Source organism: Mytilus edulis, chromosome 3 (genome assembly GCF_963676685.1).
Source record: "Mytilus edulis chromosome 3, xbMytEdul2.2, whole genome shotgun sequence".
NCBI lineage: Eukaryota > Metazoa > Mollusca > Bivalvia > Mytilida > Mytilidae > Mytilus > Mytilus edulis.
This window is the reverse complement of record NC_092346.1, coordinates 54,969,614-54,988,430: the sequence shown is the minus strand read 5'-3', so window position 1 is coordinate 54,988,430 and position 18,817 is coordinate 54,969,614. Positions and strand designations below refer to the sequence as shown.

The 18,817-nt window shown below is 31.0% G+C and overlaps 2 protein-coding genes across 5 annotated transcripts in view; one reads left to right on the top strand and one right to left on the bottom strand.

The window, feature by feature from the left end:
* Nucleotides 1-18,817, bottom strand: part of LOC139514353 (dimethyladenosine transferase 2, mitochondrial-like) — a 57,131-nt gene that overhangs the window by 8,209 nt on the left and 30,105 nt on the right. The gene's annotated exons all lie outside the window — the stretch shown is intronic.
* On the top strand, nucleotides 402-18,311 carry LOC139514350 (uncharacterized). 3 transcript variants are annotated; one of them, XM_071303460.1, is made up of 8 exons: nucleotides 402-1,572; nucleotides 10,661-10,804; nucleotides 13,104-13,259; nucleotides 13,572-13,943; nucleotides 14,577-14,738; nucleotides 15,462-15,867; nucleotides 16,853-17,004; nucleotides 17,372-18,311. In XM_071303460.1, the coding sequence occupies exons 1-8, from the start codon at nucleotides 1,533-1,535 to the stop codon at nucleotides 17,737-17,739; spliced, it is 1,800 nt and encodes a 599-aa protein (XP_071159561.1). In that variant the 5' UTR covers nucleotides 402-1,532; the 3' UTR covers nucleotides 17,740-18,311. The 3 variants fall into 3 exon arrangements, with proteins under 3 accessions (XP_071159561.1, XP_071159562.1, XP_071159563.1); XM_071303461.1 differs by lacking the exon at nucleotides 402-1,572 and adding an exon at nucleotides 5,351-5,416; XM_071303462.1 differs by lacking the exon at nucleotides 402-1,572 and adding an exon at nucleotides 9,826-9,905.

Here is an 18,817-nt window from a genome sequence, read left to right as displayed (position 1 = left end):
TACACAGTATGTCCTTATTACCTACAAAGTTTCATTCTGTTGTGTGGTTTCAGAGAGTTGCAAAACAAACTTTTGCAGAGGTTTATTGAAGCAAATAAGTTCAAAGAGCCGTAACTCCTAGAAAAATCGTAATTTCCTGTCAATATGCACATCTACCTAGTATGTCCTTATTATCTACAAAGTTTAATGAAATTCTGTTGTGTGGTTTCAGAGTTGTGATGACAAACTGTTGCAGTAGTATATTGAAGCAAATAAGTTCAAAGAGGCATAACTCCTAGAAAAAAAGTTGAATCGTAATTTCCTGTTGATATGCACGTAGTATGTCCTTTAAAATATCTGAAAAGGTTTCATGAAATCTGCTGTGTGGTTTGAGAGGAGTTGTGATGACAAGCAACAGGACTGACGGACTGACGGACGGACTGACAGACAGACGGGTCCCTTTGTTGCATGGGGTATAAAAAAAATCATTTGACAAACAACAAACGGTTATCAAGTGTCTACACAAAATGTCAAGTTAGGAGTTGATGGGGTTCTAAAGAGCTTAGAATCAGTTTAACAGAGACAACCAGACTTCTGCTATCAATATACATTTAGTACATGTTTGACATGTTGCCATCATGGTCATCATGTTGCTTGTCAGTATTTGACCCTTAAAGTTGTTGACTTATTAAGAGATCTGATATATCTGATAGCAAAATACTTTGAATATAAAGATTTGTAGATAGTATGTGTCATTATGTAACAGCATAAGGTAGCAGAGCATAGGTATAGAAATAATGTTTGAAAGTCTGTTAAAAAACAACAGTAATTTGATAAATTGGAATGTTTATATGCACAAGAATTTTACACCAAAGAATGTATTAGGACCCTTCTTGTTGAGTGCAATATGAATATTATGAAATCAAACCCCAATACCGGTGACCTGTGCTTTACATACATGATAAGATGAGCAATTATTGGCTTATAAAAAGCATTCAAAAAACCTTAATCTTACAAAAGTTTAAATGAATTCCATTGTTTCAAGGATGGATAAATGAAAACTTTCAAGACAACTGAACTATAAAGTATATCTCCAATTTCATTGATTTAAATCAAAATCACAATACAAGCTGTTTATCGTTTCTTTTCCTTATACCTGTACTTAAATTTAAATCACAGCTATTAGTTATGTCACATTATACATGTATTCTCTATTAAGATTATAATCTATTGTTTCTCTGATCTAGAAGTAAGGAAATAACATATCAATTACATGTCTTATATTTAGGGGGGATATTTTAAAATGTTGAATTCATATGATAATTATTGATTCCATAAAATTCTAATGATTACTTCATCAAAAATTTTTGTTTTTAATATAAGCTTTTGTTACCTTGTTTTGTAGGGAAATACCATGCATGGTAGTGATTTGAGTAGGAACACAGAAATACCCAGTCAGAATGTCAGATGCTTATAAAAGTCCTGTCCCAATCTGATTATATTATTTGGTATATTACTGTGGGCAGTGAGGGTATTGACCATATATTAACCGCATGACAAGAATATTAATGAAGACAATGTTTTCACTGCTTGGTAAGGAACTGGTAGTATAACACTGTACATTTTTGTAACATGTATTTAAAATCACTATTAACTTTTAGAATAAATTTAACACAGCTTCACTGATAGATCAAACAATATTTATTCAAAATAAATCAAATTCGAATGAGGCAAATGGCTGATCTTATGCATACGCTTATTGGTTGTGGAAAAAAACACCTTTATTTTAAATTTTACTTGTATGATGTTTTCCTCAGAGAAGAATGTCTATAAATGATTATTTGAAGAATGAGAAAAATTATAAGACCAGGGCTTTGTAAGAATAATTTTCCACCAAGTTGGATGAATACTTGATCTGAAAGATTGGTTTCTTTCAGTTCCTTAAATTTTCACTGAAGTACAGTTTCTTACTTTGAACTTTTCAGCTTCAAACTGAATTTTGAGAAATGAATTTCCTTGAGAAGCTCTTATAACATTTTTGACTATCAAAATCATCATAGATACCTGGATTCAAATTGTGTACCCCAGACGAGCATTTATGACTACATTATGGACATACTAGTGATATTTAAATAACAAAAAAATAATGGAGAATGTGTTCCTATGGACACAGATGGTGTCCCTGCTTTCATACAACACTTTAAAGAGACATAAATCAAGAACGATAAAAGTGATGCTACCCAATTTGTACTTGATCTGAGTTTTGTGGTAATAAGTATTGTGTATAATGATGTTCTTATCACAAGCAGAAACTCCTAGCCGTATTTGGAACAACCTTTTTCAACTTTTGATCCTCAGTGCTGTACAACTTTGTACTTTTTTGACTTTCGAACTTTTATATCTGGGCGTCACTGGTAAGTCTTGTGTGGACGAGGCGCGTTTTTGGCGTATTGAATTTTAAACCTGATGTCTTTTGTTATCAATTATTCATGTGTTTCTTTGCCTAATACGTTCTCCTATTTATTTGTATTGTAGTCCTGTAATATTATGTTGTCATTTTAATGTTATATTTAACATTGCCATTAAAGTGCGAGGTTTGGCATGCCACAAAACCAGGTTCAACCCACCATTTTTTTCTTTAAACATGTCCTGTTCCAAGTCAGGAAAATGGCCATTGTTATATCATAGTTCGTTTCTGTGTGTGTAACATTTTTACGTTGTGTTTCCGTTGTGTAGTTTGTTTTCTCTTATAATTGAGTGTGAATTCACATTACTATAAGACGTGTCACGGTACTTTTCTATCCCAAATTTATGTATTTGGTTTTGATGTTATATTTGTTATTCTCATCGGATTTTGTCTAATGCTTAGTCTGTTTCTGTGTGTGTTACATTTTTATGTTGTGTCGTTGTTCTCCTCTTATATTTAATGTGTTTCCCTCAGTTTTAGTTTGTTACCCTGATTTTGTTTTTTGTCCATAAGATTTACGAGTTTTGAACAGTGGTATACTACTGTTGCCTTTATTTATTCATAATGTTTGGTTTGGGCAAACCTAAGTTACAGAACAAAACTTTAAAATTTAGCAATTTTTCAATTTATGAAGGGGAATAATAAACTCGATTATTAGTTAAAGTGACGCTTTAAAATTCAACTGTATCTGTATTGTGTGGTAATAAGCATTGTGTATAAGTTTCATAATATTTTGTTGAAGCAACTAAATTTTTTATAATCTTTCGATTTATAAAGGGCATAACTCTAGAATGGTTAGAGTGAAGCTACCAAAATTCAGACTTGATCTGTATTTAGTGGTAATAAGCATTGTGTATAAGTTTTATAACATTTGGTTGCGGCAAACTCTAATAAGAGAACAGAAACCAGTTTTGGGATGTACGTACATGTGTACGTACAGACAAGGGTAAAACTTAATGCCCGTTCTACTTCTCTGTACCAAAACTCTGTTTTAAGCACCAAAACATTTCAATATCATTCTTTTTGCTCATGTCTTTTTGGAGGGTTGTTTTGTGTTATTTTTGTTCAGATATGACACGATGAACTTACAAAATAAGACCAGATAAATGTTATACATACAGCACTAAATTCTAACTATGATGTTTTGAATACTATTTTCTTGGCAAAGCTTAGAAATGTGACAGGGGAAATAATTAATTAAATCCCCTCTAAAATGTTGACATATGTCCAAAAACACAAAAAAAGAACCTTTTAAGTTTTCATTAATAAAACTACAACATGTAGCGTTTCCTACAAAATTAAGAAGCTGTAGTATGATTGCCATTGAAAGATCTATAGGTCACTATACACTGTATGTCCTTTAACAATGAGCAAAAATAAGTATAATTAGCTATAAAAAGCTCCATCATGATAACATGACAAAATGTTAAATAATTAAATCAAGAAAATTTATATCTGCAAAATCATTACATTAAGTATTGGATAAATAAAGCCAAAACAGACTTTTATAATATAAACGTATCTCTATGAAAAGCATAAAACAGTATTAACATGGGTTTTGTTGTCTTTGATTTCTATAATTGTATTTACATGAAGAAAGACAAAAATCAAATTCACTTAGCTATCCACCCCAACTTGACTACCTCATCGAGTTGTTGGTTCACTTTACCCGTAAAAGGAATACCAAAACATCTATATAGGGTTCAGATTTTTCTCATTGTTGAAGGCAGCTGGATTGCCTATAATTGGTTACATCCACTTCAGTTGGAATTCTGATGGAAGATTCGATCATTTGCAATTACTTTTATGCATATGTCCTAAATCAGAAAATTATTTTTTTATACCCTTATTTCTAGTAATTTAACACTAATAAATAAAAATGATGTGGTATGATTGCCAATGAGACAACACTCCACAAGTGACCAAATGACATAGAAATCAACAACTATAGGTCACAGTACAGCCTTCAACAATGAACAAACCCCATATGATATAATCAGCTATGAAAGGCCCAGAAATGACAAATGTAAAACAATTAAAAAATTCAAAGGCCTGAATTATGTACCATATCATGAAGGAAAAAAACATAGCAACAACATTAATAGATGCGGATTTAGAACAGGGGGCAAGTAGCTTGCCTCCCCCCCCCCCCTTTTTACGAAAAAAAATTGATTATATAGGGAATCACTGGAGTGTGATGCGAGTGGGCCCCTTTTAGGCAGTCAGTGGGCCCCCACTTATGAACAATTCTAGATCCACCAATGATTAAACACTGAATTACAGGCTCTGGATTTGGGACAGAGTATGCCTGTCTGAAACCTTTTAATATGGATGGATAAAGGTAAAAAAGATTTTATTAAATATTTGTACTATTAAAAGCATAGTGATTTAAAAAAAAACGTCAGAACTAAATTACTAAATTTTATAAAAGATGTTCATTGCAAATTGTTGATAAAACAAGACAAACTGGATACTCTCATTTTATCCTCTTTTATATTTATCTAACTATTTTAATAGTATTTTTCCATATATGCATTGGAACACAAGTACCAATATTTGAAAATTTTGTTATTAGTTTATTATATTTTTAATAGATGAAATATTTCCAGATTATCTCCTTTCTTAAAATAGAAAGTGAATGACTATTTTTGTTATGCTAGCGTTACATTAATCTATACAAAATCTAGGATTAGGATAACCATAGAAGTTCAATAACAACTATGAACTGATTTATATGCCTCATACTTGATCATGATCATAACAAACAACAATGAAAAGTTTCAAATAAAGGATAGGTGCTGATTGACGTATTTAGTAAACATATACACAAAGTATTCAGAGAGATATAAATACAAATACAGTTCATAAATATAAATGGGACATCCCAATTTATTAATATTTTATTACCACATATATACAAACTGACCACACAGCTAAAAATCAAAATGAAGACTGTTGTTAAACTGTTGGGTAAGAAAAAAAAATCTAACATAAAATATCATAAATTATATTATATGATTTCACATTAACTTTTCAATAGTATCTTATTGATTTTAATTTTAAATTTGATCAAGGGAATTTAAAGTTACTCATGAGAATTTAAAGCTACTAATGAAATAGACTTTGTCCTTTTCCTTATACAATTTTTTTTATAAACAAGTAACAGTTTGTATTCAGCTCTTCAAACTGACCAGCCTGAGGTAAATTATGAGCCTATTGCTTTTGAGTGAGAGGTTGCTTGCATTAAGTAAGTGTTACAAAATTATAATGTCTACCATCCCATTACAGTTACTGACAGACTTTTATTGTCATGAGAAGGCTGATAAAATTAATACTTAGTTAAAAAAAAAAGTTTGACATAAAATGACTAAGATACCAACATATTGATGTAAAAGACAAATGAAAAACTGAAACCTTATTCCTTTTACTTTGGTAGTTGTATTTGTGCCCTCTGAAATAACCTAGTGCAACATAGCAGGGGCGGATCCAGCCATATTAAAAAGGGGAGGTTCCCAACCCAGGACAAGAGGGGGGGGGGGGGGTCCAACTATATGTTCCTACTCAAAGGCATTGATTGTCAAAAAAAGAGGGGGGGGGTTCCAACTCCACCACTGCATAGTAATACTGTCATGTTCTATTTACACCAGCAAAGAAGCAAAATGATTTTTTTCAACTCCCACTTGAGTCCCATACCTTTGTAATGTTCAGTAGAACAATATTTTTCTTTCAAATAACCACTGCACTAGCTCCCTGGGGCACCTGTCTACAAACTGAGTTATAAGAGTTTTCTACTAGCACAGCTAGTAGAGGAGGGTGGTTATATATCTACCAGGTCAAGGGTAGATTTACTACAATTTCCTTTCTTTTATTTATTTTTCACTAATTAAGATTGGCCCTGCAGTTGTCAGTATATTGGTAATCTCTTAGTTATAGTAGTATAATTATTAAAGGGGCAAAATTGAAAATAAAATAATAAGGAAGGGAAATGTAGCAAGTCTAGGTATACACTCCAGTGTTTATAGGCCAATGAAGCAGAAAGTCCCCTCTCTAACAACAAGTATGCTAAAGGACTATTCCACTAGCAAAATCTAAAGGAGAATGGTTACATCTACTAGGTCAAGGGAAGCAGCAATGAACCCATATATAAATAATCTAATTACTGCATATAAAGTCAGAAAAGTTAAAACGATATATTGGTGTATGATTTTAACTTCAGGAGCGTTTAACAATTTTCATATAAGAAAAACTAGAAACTTAAATCAGTGATAGCGAGTGCTGCAGCATTCAGCAATCAATGAAAAAAAATTCCTCATTCACGCTTTTGATACATGTTTCATTAAAATTTGAGAGTACCGGTATGGATGATTTAAACCGCATTTTAATTGCACAATTAAAAATCATTGTGCAATACGAAATTAGGAAGTCATCATATGAAACAGGAAGAGTATACACTTTCGACAAGTGAAATCTTCATATCCAATATTATATCACTAGTTTAATGTATAAATAAATTTCAAGATGTAATAGGACATAAAATTAGTAAAACTAATGAATCCACAATAATATCTTCAACATATACCTTCATACTTTATCCTTTGTATTCTGATTCCCAAATTGATTGGGGGGGGAATATTCCGATCAAGCATAAGACAAACAATATATATTCTGATTCCAGATTTACCCATACCTTATAGAGTCAAATTTTGAACAGAATAATTTGATTGATAGCATTGAAAAATAAATACAATTTTTCTAAAAATTGCCTAATTAATGCATACCTACCATCTATGTTTATTCCTTTATTATAAATGAATGGAGATGTGGGAAATATTTCAACTGAATAATAGAAAAATAACACAAAAAACATTTAGAAGTTACGACACACTTTCAACAGATGAAAGAACAATCAATTTTTATTATTCCTACATGTACAAAGAACATAAAGATATAATCAAGACATTCAATATTGATGTTTCCGACATGGGACAGGCAGTTTGGATGGAATTTTTATCAGAATTTATACAAGATAAAAATTGTGATAATATCTAATTGGTTTTGAATTTCAATACTTGCTTATTTTCAATAACTGATCATCCAATCAAGGAAGACAAATCCTTTTCTTTACACAATCTTGATTTTTTCCATTCCTCATTTTAATATTAGTTCAAATCTTCACCGAGGTAAACAACTGAAAATGTTTAGTCATGTGGGACTAAAGAAATGGAATCCCAGCCTTAATAAAAAGATAAATACAACCTTCTATAGTTAGTGGTAAATAGTATTTGCCATATATCAACCCAATATGATGATCAGTATAGCATTGCTGGGTAAGAAAAAAATACAGAAATTCACCAAAATTATTAAAATTAACAACTAATCAAATCATATTATATACAATCTTACCAGACATGTCCCATATGTTGTATTTGTGTTTATATTTTATTTCAAATTTTTTGCATTTAACATGAATACGGAAAATATACAAGTCAATTTTTTTTGTTGTTGTTGAAAAGGATCATCAAATGCTATGTGACAAATTAGAAACTTAAATCTATTATAAGGACCATTTTAGTTCATTCACCTTTAAATATTGTATGAACTAGAATAAAATCTTTATAAAGCACACAAAAATATAGTTTTGTTAGTTTTAACCCAGCCAAATGTGTGTGTCTGTTAGGAACTATGGCAGATGTTGTTGCAACAGGGGAGGGTTGAGATCACAAGAAACTTAATTCTTAACCCAGCCAAATTTGTATGTTCCTCTCCCAAGTAAGGTACTGTGTCAAAAGTTGTTTTCTTTTTTTAAAGATTTGCGTGTAAATTTCATGTCTTTATAAAATTGCTTCTTAGACTCAAATATTGTCTACTCCTTAGTCTATATACCTAGCTTAAATGAACATTCCCATTTAAACAAGATAGGGAAACAATCTTCTTTGTTTTTTGCAAAAAAAATTACCATATAAATAACCCATCTTGTTAAATTATAATCTAATTATTGCTGATTTATTATCATTGATAATAAGGTAGAACATTGTATATAAATATACAATTAGTTCTCTGCTCCATATAATGGTTCATCAATGAACTTTAATTATTAACACAGTAGAAGAGGGGTGATTTTTTCTGGACATTATCCAAAGGAATTCCTGCCATAAAAAATAGGAATATCCTAAAAATAAATGAATATAAGCGTCTACATGGTCAGTGAAAAATATCAAACTCAAATGAAGATCACTGTATCACTGATGGGTAAGGAAATAGTAAATCCTATAAAGAACATAAATTGATTTACTTTTAATTTAGTTACTAGAAACGCATCAAACATGTTCCACATAAATTATTTTGTTTATCTTTTATTTCTTTATTAAGTATAATGCCTAAATGACAAATGGAAAACTTCAATTGTGTATTAATTTGAAGAACACTTTTCTTTTATCTATATTAATTTAGTATGACACAGCAAAGACCAATACTAAGAAAACATTAAGTTGAAAACCGAGGCAGGAAAACTCAAAATTGGAACTTCTTAAAACAATATTACTGAAACAAATTGGAAAAGTTGATTAATAAATGCTGTTGAAGCATATTCACAAATTCATATGTGTAACATGTGTTCAGAACATTTCAAAGACCTGGGTTAAAAACTGATCAATGAATAGTACCAATATTTATTTTTAATAGGAAAGAAAATCCCCCCCCCCTCAAAAATAAAATAATTAAATTATAGCAGGAGGAGCACATCTTCATTTTGTGTAAAATCTTCCTATACTTTACCTGACCAACATAATTACACCTCAGACACTTTAGGTACACTCAAAGGGTATTGGTTATTCCTAATTCAAAAGTTTCCCTTGTAATTAGTAAATAATTAATACCGTTTTTATACATGTTATAAGTTTTACATGATTATAACAGGACATTCATACTCTTTAATCTTATCTTGTTACCTTAGAGATAATTCTTTTTGAAAATTACCAAAATAAGCTAATTACAGTTTTCATTGAAATAACCTTTATTTGATTCAAAATACACCAGTTTTTAAAATTTTCATAAACAGGCTATTTGAAATGTACATTATGTAAAAATATACCTGGGTATCACCAATATAAATTTGTATCAGTATTTTTTATAGCTATAATTAATATTCAAATTTATTGTATAATTATTGTAGTCAAATCAAAACAAAGGGATAACTTTTTCAAGATGTTAAAAAAAAACAAATGATCCTATACTTAGTTCTCAACTTCTGATTGCCCAATTTTTAAATTCATTTTTTAAACATTAAAATTTTTCTGTTACCTGTGAAAATTTTTTGTTTTCTAGAATTATGGATTTCCAAATCGATGTTTTAAATAAAAGGTATACCCGGAATAAAAATTAATATTATGACCTTCGATCTCAGGAGAACAGTTAATCTATTAGATCAACACCAAAATGAATATCTATCATCTATTGTTGGGTAAGGAGTTATAGAAATCAGTCATAAAATATATACATTCTGATAAGTGAAAATAGCCTACACTTGTAGTAGAGAGCCTACATATTTATTTTTCTAATATTTTATTATGAAATTTAAATGTTATGAACAATTTTTTATATCTTTCAAATGATCAGAAACTTATTTATGTGAAGGACATGCTTCCTATATAAGTGAATATCTTATCTAGTACATGTACTGGTATATCAGATTAAACTTTTCATTCAATTGAAATGAATATTTCCTTTATACATAAATACATAAAGGGCCTCTCCAGCAGTATTAACTTGTCAAAAGTTGTTTTATTAGTGACTGAGTGTCAACATATAAAGTCTTCAGTATTTAACATATGATTATCAGAGAAGTTGGATATACTTAAATATGACAGCAAGTAAACAATACAACAAATCAAAATTAAAGGTCAAAATTCTTATAAATTGTTAAACACTGGACTACAGGGTGTCAAGTTGTCAGGTAAACTTTTGAAGTTCCACACAACTGATGCTGATTCAATTTTGTATGAATTTGAAAGCAAGAAACAAGACAAATTACGATAAAACATTCACAACTTCGTTAAAATCCATTAAAATTATAGAAAGCAGACATACAATTAATTTCCGTGTCATTCAGTGGTCTCTTTTGGAGAGTTGTCTCATTGGCAATCTTACCACATCATAGATAAAAAAATAAACCAAACTTCCTGTGCTAACATTGATATTTTATTATATCATTTTCAGTGTTAACAATAGTGATTGTAGAAGTTGCAGCGGAACCGTGCATGTCTTCAATGAAAGAATATGATCCAGAATCACAACTGTGCTGTGATTTTGGAGTAGTACCCAAATTCAATGAACATGGACAGAAGTTAGATTGCTGCAGTGGTAAGTTTTGTGAGGATTTTACTAATGAAACTGATTGGATATTGTCTTTATACATGTATAAGTTTCCTATTACGTAAACAGGAAGATGACAGTACAATTTATTGGAAAGTTCAAGGTCTCCTATATATTATTGTGTCACTTTGCATGTAAACAAAATACTTATGATTCAGTATGTCTAGAAAAACATTCTACACATTATGTATCATATAAAAATCTAATTGACCAAAACTTTCATACAATAAAGGGAACAAAGTAAAAATGCCTTATCCGTCAGAATAATATGTTTTAGTACTGGTACCAACACTCTATGCTTGTCCTTTTTGGACTAGACACTTTCATGTTCTGAAAAATTCATACTCTTGAATCTCATTTTCAGAGGCTATGAAGCTTTTTAAGAGACAATATCTAATTTTAACAACTTAAAAAAACTTCTGTGGAGAATGTTTTTCAGTTTTGTTTCGGTTATTCTTTTCTTATTGACATATATACATAAACTAGAGGCTCTCAAGAGCCTGTGTCGCTCACCTGTTAATGTGTTTACAGATGTTGGCCATCTTCGTTGGTAGGCGGGGTCATTAGACACTTTTTTTTTAAAAAGATACCCTAGTATTATGATTGTGGCCAAGTTTGGTTAAATTTGGCCAAGTAGTTTTAGAAATGATTTTTATACAAGTTACAAAAATGACGAAAAGTTGTTCAATATTGACTATAAAGGGCAATAACTCCTTAAGGGGTCCTCTAACAATTTTGATCATGCTGACTTATTTGTAGATCTTACTTTGCTGAACATTATTGCTGTTTACAGTTTATCTCTATCTATAATAGTATTCAAGATAATAACCAAAAACTGCAAAATTTCCTTAAAATCACCAATTTTAGGGCAGCAACCCAACAACAGGTTGTCCGATTCAATTGAAAATTTGTGAGGGGATATATCTTATTCTGATGGACATTAAAATCTTGAAAGATTTGCCCTAAATGTCTTAGTTTCAAAGATATAAAGCAAAAACTGCATTTTACCACTATGTTCTAATTTTAGGCTTGTCGGCCATTTTGTTTGGTAGGCTGGGTCATCGGACACATTTTATAAACTGTAAACCACAATGATAATTGTGGCCAAGTTTGGTTAAATTTGGCAAAGTAGTTTCAGAGAAGAAGATTTTTAGAAAAGTAACAAAAAATGACGAAAAGTTGTTAAAAATTTACTATAAAGGGCAATAACTCCTTCAGGGGTCGACTGACCATTTTGGTCATGTTGACTTATTTGTAGGTCTTACTTTGCTGAACATTATTGTTTTTTACAGTTTATCTCTATCTATAATAGTATTCAAGATAATGACCCAAAACTGCAAAATTTCCTTAAAATAACCATTTCACAGGCAGCAACCCAACAACAGGTTGTCCGATTCGTCTGAAAATTTCAGGGCAGATAGATCTTGACCTGATCAACAATTTTACCCCGATCAGATTTGCTCTAAATGCTTTGGTTTTTGAGTTATAAGCCAAAAACTGCATTTTACCCCTATGTTCTATTTTTAGCCATGGCGGCCATCTTGGTAGGTTTGACGGGTCACGCCACACATTTTTAAACTAGATACCCCAAGGATGATTGTGGCCAAGTTTGGTAGAATTTGGCCAAGTAGTTTCAGAGGAGAAGATTTTTGTAAAAGTTTACGGACGACGGACGCAGGACGACGGACGCCAAGTGATGAGAAAAGCTCACTTGACCTTTCAGGTCAGGTGAGCTAAAAAGATCACATGAGCTACCAAACAAATTGAGACAGTTCAACAGACCCCCTCAATACCAGATTCCTTCAAGAAAAAAAGACTACTATAATACAAAATAACACATGGTACAGATTGCCTGACTTGGTAAAGACACTAGATATATGACAACTAATATGACAACTAATATAACAACCTAAGTCCTTAATAATTGAATAACATTAACAAATAGGAATGTGTCAATAGTACACAGATATCCCACTCGCACTATCATTTCTATGTTAAGTGAACCGTGAAATTGGGGTAAAAACTCTAACTTGGTATTAAGATTAGAAAGATCATACCATAGGGGACTCATAGGGAATAGGTGTTCCAAGTTTCAAGTTGATTTGACTTCAACTTCATCAAAAACTACCTCCACCAAAAACTTTAACCTGAAGCGGGAGGATGGGTCAACAGACAAACAGACTGAAAACTAAGTGGGGCATAAAAACACTTAATATTGAACCAACAGGCTGAGACCAGATTTAGAAATTAAACAGTATAGAATCCATACTTTATTTTTTACCTTTAGAAAAAACATTTATTGTTGAAACTGAGATATGTTGTGAAAGGGATGTGTTCAAAAAGTTAACAGAAGATGGCAAAGAACAAAGCTGTTGTGGAGCTACCTCTTATGAAAAGTCAGAAAAAGTCTGCTGTAACAACACCTTGACTGACAAAATAAATGGTAATAGGATAACTTAATGTTAATCTTATATGCTATTATGAAAGAATAAAATTAAATTAAAAGTTAATCAAATTTTTAACATTTAAGTAGTATTACAAAAAATTCACACAGGATGGTTTTTCAGGAGGTCTTCATTTTTTTCCACAGATATTGATGCCCTTGTTAAAAGATCAATCTATTTATTTCTATTAAAGATATAAAAGTTATATAATTTTTCACTACATCAAATAATTTAAAATGATCATTCTTTTCTTTCATTGCACAACTAATTCCAATGAGTTTTTATAGAGTTTTATTTTATTTTTTTAACAGGAATCAATAATTGCTGTGGTTCCTCACTTATTAACCCAGAAACAACAATTTGCTGCAGGGGTAGCAATAGTAATAAGAAGCCGCACAGCATAGGAACTCATATGAAATGTTGTGGGGTTGAATATTACAACAAAACAACACATTACTGTAAATCCAAAAAGAAAGGAATGGTCTTACCCCTTTTAAAATCCTTATGTAACAACAATGAGTATGACATACTGAAACAGAAATGTTGCACTGGTACCTTATATAATGTCAGCGATAGTGATGAGCAGTATACATGTTGTGGCACAAAGTTGTATAATACAGTTGATGAAAAATGTTGTGATGGAAGTTTTACCATACCACATGATGCTGAGTGCTGTGAAAAAGGTAATTTTCATAATTTTCTATAAATTGTATCTAAGATCTGTATTCTGGAATAGCTTTAAAGAAGTATACTGATTCCTGTATGATGGTAACCATGGGATTAAACGTACCAGCACCTATGATTGATTATTGGTGTTTAACTCCATGCTCAGCACTCTTAGCCATCTTGTGGCAGCACAAATTAATTGGAGGCAGTAAAAATGACAAGAGACAACCATCAAACTTTGGCAGGAAACTGGCAATCCAAATAAATAAAGATCAGAGATGAACTCACCTGCAACATCTGATTGTTGACAAGTTACAAATACTGCAGACTTGATAAATATATATGAAAATTGTATAATTTCTTTTCTAAAATGTAACATTTCTTGATAAATATTTTACTCAGAACTTGTTGGAGCATGAATATGTAGATTGGAAAGCAAATATATTTTCAATCATCTAACTGACCACTTGTAGGATTGACCTCTGAGTTTTTTTACTCAACTTTTGAAAATTAAGGGTCTGTCAATGTCATAATTGTTCAATGTTAATTGTAAACAGCAATAATGTTTCACAAAGTAAGATCTACAAATAAGTCAACAAGACCAAAATGGTCAATATATAAATTCTATATACAAATCTATTTAATTGTAGGCCATTTCTATCCAAGTAGTCAAAAGTGTTGTAATGGACTCCCTGTTAACATTACATCATCAACAGAGGAGTGTTGTGGGAATGGATTGTATGACAGACCGTACCAAGAATGTTGTGGGAATGTTATATACAACACATCATCTCACCAGTGTTGTCAACCTGGTAAGTTCTGATTTAAAGCACTGCAAAAGTCACACTGGTAGTGAATTTGAAATTTCATTTCGGTATGTGGTTATTGAAAGAGGGAAAATCCCTACTGATTAACAATAGTCTTTTTATTCAGCTGCAATACAGCTTATAGAATTTACATATACAAATATAATAGCATCAAGATTAAGACTAGTAGTTTGTGTCCCTACATCTATCCCACATTAGTTTCACTCTAATTAAAACTTAGTCATTACAAACTTTTAGTGGTAAAGAATTAAGAAAAAAAAAATCTTTTAAACAGATTACGTTTGTTGAGTTCTTCCTTTATTCTTATGGACACTTAAATATCAAAAAGAAGGTGTGGTATGATTGCCAATGAGACAACTCTCCACAAGAGACCAAAAAGACACAGAAATTAACAACTAAAGTCTTTATTTTTTCACCAATTCTGATCACACCTAAGCAACTTCATTTTACTTGAATATTTTAGGTATAATTGTTGTTTTAAAATATTCATGCAGTCAAACCAATTTCCATTGCCCATAACCACACTGACCTATTGTTTACTATCTCCTTCTTTGGAGGTTTTGAAAACTAACAAGAGCAACTCATTAATTTGACAAAACATAAACTCAAGCTTCATAAAAGGCTTTATTTCTGTACAGTTTGTCATAAGAAATTCATAATTTAAATATTAAGCATGCAGATGGGCTTTTTTATGATATTTTTTTTCAGGAGGTGACATTATTGTTAAATCGACAGAATACAAATGCTGTGGAAAAATCAGTTACGACAGCCATGAAGATGTTTGCTGCACAAAACACAACTCCCATTATGACACAATTTATAAAATAATTACAAAATCTGTTGAAAATCACGACACATGCTGTGTACCTTCTGAAATCGAGAAAAGTCAGTCCTATTCAAGTATTACACATAGATGCCAGCTTGGTGGAATTATTAATAAAACTGATATGTGTGGTATCCACCCATATAATGAGACCTCAGACCTATGCTGTGGAGGAGTTTTGGATAAGATGGGATTAGAAGAAGGAAGAGATTGCTGTGGAATCAAAAGTTACGACATGACTTCAAAAATTTGTTGTGACAGCACAATTTACTTAAAAACAAACAAACTAAGGTAAGAAAATAATGCATCTGAATAGGGCTTCTAGTTCAGTGGTGGATCTAGAGGAAGGGTTCCAGGCGTTAGAACCCCACTTTTTTTTTGGACGATAAAGGCAATTGAACGGGGGACATATGGTTGGAATCCCCCCTTTATCCTGGATTGGGACCCTTCACCTCCACCCCACCCTTTTTATAATGGCTGGATCTGCCCCTGCAGTTTCGATCACAATGTTCCATCACAGAATGCAACAATCTATGTTTTGTTGTGGAGTGTTGAAGTAATGTGGATCGCCAAAGACCAATATATACAGAGAAATAGCAAATACTTTACTGTGGATACATTAATAATTCATTGAATTCTAATTTTCGTGAATTTTGTGGGTACAAAAGAACGCAAACTTAAATGCTCAATGATTTATAAATTTATATAAGGAATGTATGCAAACTGTGCCAAAACCATGAAATTAAAGATCCATATATATGCAAGTTTCCTTCAAACAGCGAAAATTGGTACTCACTAAAATAAATGAATCCACAGTATATAAAGAATAAATGCTAAAGCTTTTGATATTCACAACAGCATATAATAAAGTTAAACACCATATACTTGGAAATAACTTAATCTGATGTAAAATGAATTTTAAAAGTTTTTACTGTTAGTCAACTAACATTTATTTATATCCCAGAAATGATTTACATATTGGGTAAGCTTACTTTCAAGTCAAAACAATTTATAAAATTTAAAGATAGAATTCTTTTACAAAAAAGTAGGATTAGATGCTCATACAAATAAAATGTCTTTAAAACTTGATTTGATAGAAATAAGATAATTTGGTATGAGTGCCAATGAGACAACTATCATTGAGTATATGCACGGCAAATATTTTGATACATTTAATCATTTTGACTTCTAATTTGGATTTTGGCATGTATTTTTATCTTCAAACAAAATGCAAAATTAGACACTGACTTTTAAATGTTATTCAATATATTAACAGCTGTCATCAAAATAGCACTGAGTTTATAGATGTGATCCAGCGAACACTGCCTAGGCATAGAGACTACGGAATATGTTCCTACTGTAACTTACATACCATCCAGAATGTCAAAGAGTTTCTGGAGTCCCCTACTAATCTATGTAAACAATTTGGTACGTCTAGATTTGATAGAAAAATGCTTGGATTATTTTTTAAACTATCATTGTGGTTTTGAATAATGCCTTTGAATGCAAAAAATTATCATAATCAAGTTTCTGTAAAAGTACACAAAACACTTGAAAACATTTGACATAGTGTAAAGGGACCACAAAACAAGATGTCTGAAGAAGAATGTCTTTTTCTAAATATTTTACAAAAAATACTTATCAAAGAAATCACACATTTTTAAAGCTTGGCTAACAAAAAATAATATATATTTAAAAAAATATAAGAAAAACATAGTTGCTTTAGAATCAAAACATATCAACTAAAATTATTTTGATTGTAGAAAATATTTTAATTAAAAATTTATATTTTCAGTCCTGAAGATTGCTAAATTAACCACAGCAATGGCTGGTAACACAACAACAGTGGATGGTTTCATACGTAAAGATTTGCTCTCTCAGAAAACCTTTAAAAAACAAATGATTCAATTCCAAGTACCTTGCACATGTCAACTGAACACAAGATCAATTATCCTTCTAACAGATCTGAAAGATTATAGCAAGCTTTTGAGATTAGGTGACAGTAACCTAATTATTCCATGGAGCAAAACAGCAAGCAATTACATTCGCAAAAGGGCTAAGTGTGCAAAAGACACAAATAAATTTGCCTTGGAAACAGGGGCTGGGTTCAAAATATCTATTGAATATACAAAACCTGAACTGAAAGGAAAAGACAGGTTTTAATGACATCTCAAATTAGGTCAAGGTATTGAAATTCTTGTTTTCATATGAAAGTATATATTCCTTTACACTTGGTTTAAAATACATTGTAAATCCAATTATTAGTTAACAAACAAGTTTACTTGTGCTTATCATGAAAATAATTGTGACTTTCTGTGATAAAAATGCCAATATACTTTTCATAGGACTCAAGTAAGATGTTAATACTTCAATGAATGCTTTGCCAATCCCTAAGTTATTCTCAGGTTGTAGAATTTGTGAGATAGTTGAAAGACTGTATCAAAAAATGTCTCTGTGAAATCTCAAAGACGAAGACAATCAGTTCCTAGTCTTATATCATTTTGATTGTTATGACAAATGTTGATTATTCTTATTGTTTTGTATTTATATGTTATAAATGTACTGCTTTCACCAATATAATTAAGTTTATGACATGACCATCTCATATGTGTGTTCATCTTATTTGACTGTAAAATGGCCTATTTATCAACTGCTCATTTGCCAAGCATTTTTGTAAATTTATATGTTTATTTATGTTATATTAATTTTTAATAAAAAAAAGTGTTGAATTTGTATTTCTTTCATTATTTTCTACATAAATTGTTCAATGCTGAAGGCTGTATGGTGACCTATCATCTTTTTATAATTAAGATCCTTGATTGTTGTGGCTAAATTTCTATAAGATAAGATATATTTTATATCCAATAGTGCACCCATTACAGGCATAACCAGTACATTGATTTGTTTATTACACAATTGCAATAGACAATAAACAAAAAAAAGAAATAGAAATACGTTTGACAAAAAACTTGAAATATAAATTGAGTTAATAATACAATTGACCATGCACCAGAAGCAACATCACATCCATTATAGAAAGAAAAGAAACTTCGAGTTAAGTCCTTCCTCGTGGCTGATGCATATGAGCAAATAGTATTGTTCTTCATGTGCAGGAGTCACCAAGGGTAGGTGCTTAAAGGACACTCAAGCCTCTTCACAGAAACATGAAAAATTTAAACATTTTACAACACAAGCATAAACTAATACTTAAAAAAGAATTACTATTTCTATCAAAAGACAA

What these genes read in the sequence shown, in the direction of transcription:
- LOC139514350 (XM_071303460.1), top strand. Translation starts at nt 1,533, where the DNA reads ATGACAAGAATATTAATGAAGACAATGTTTTCACTGCTTG. An exon ending in CTTGACTGACAAAATAAATG is followed by an intron (nt 13,260 to 13,571) that starts GTAATAGGATAA and finishes TTTTTTTAACAG; the next exon opens with GAATCAATAATTGCTGTGGT. An exon ending in TAATCTATGTAAACAATTTG is followed by an intron (nt 17,005 to 17,371) that starts GTACGTCTAGAT and finishes TTATATTTTCAG; the next exon opens with TCCTGAAGATTGCTAAATTA.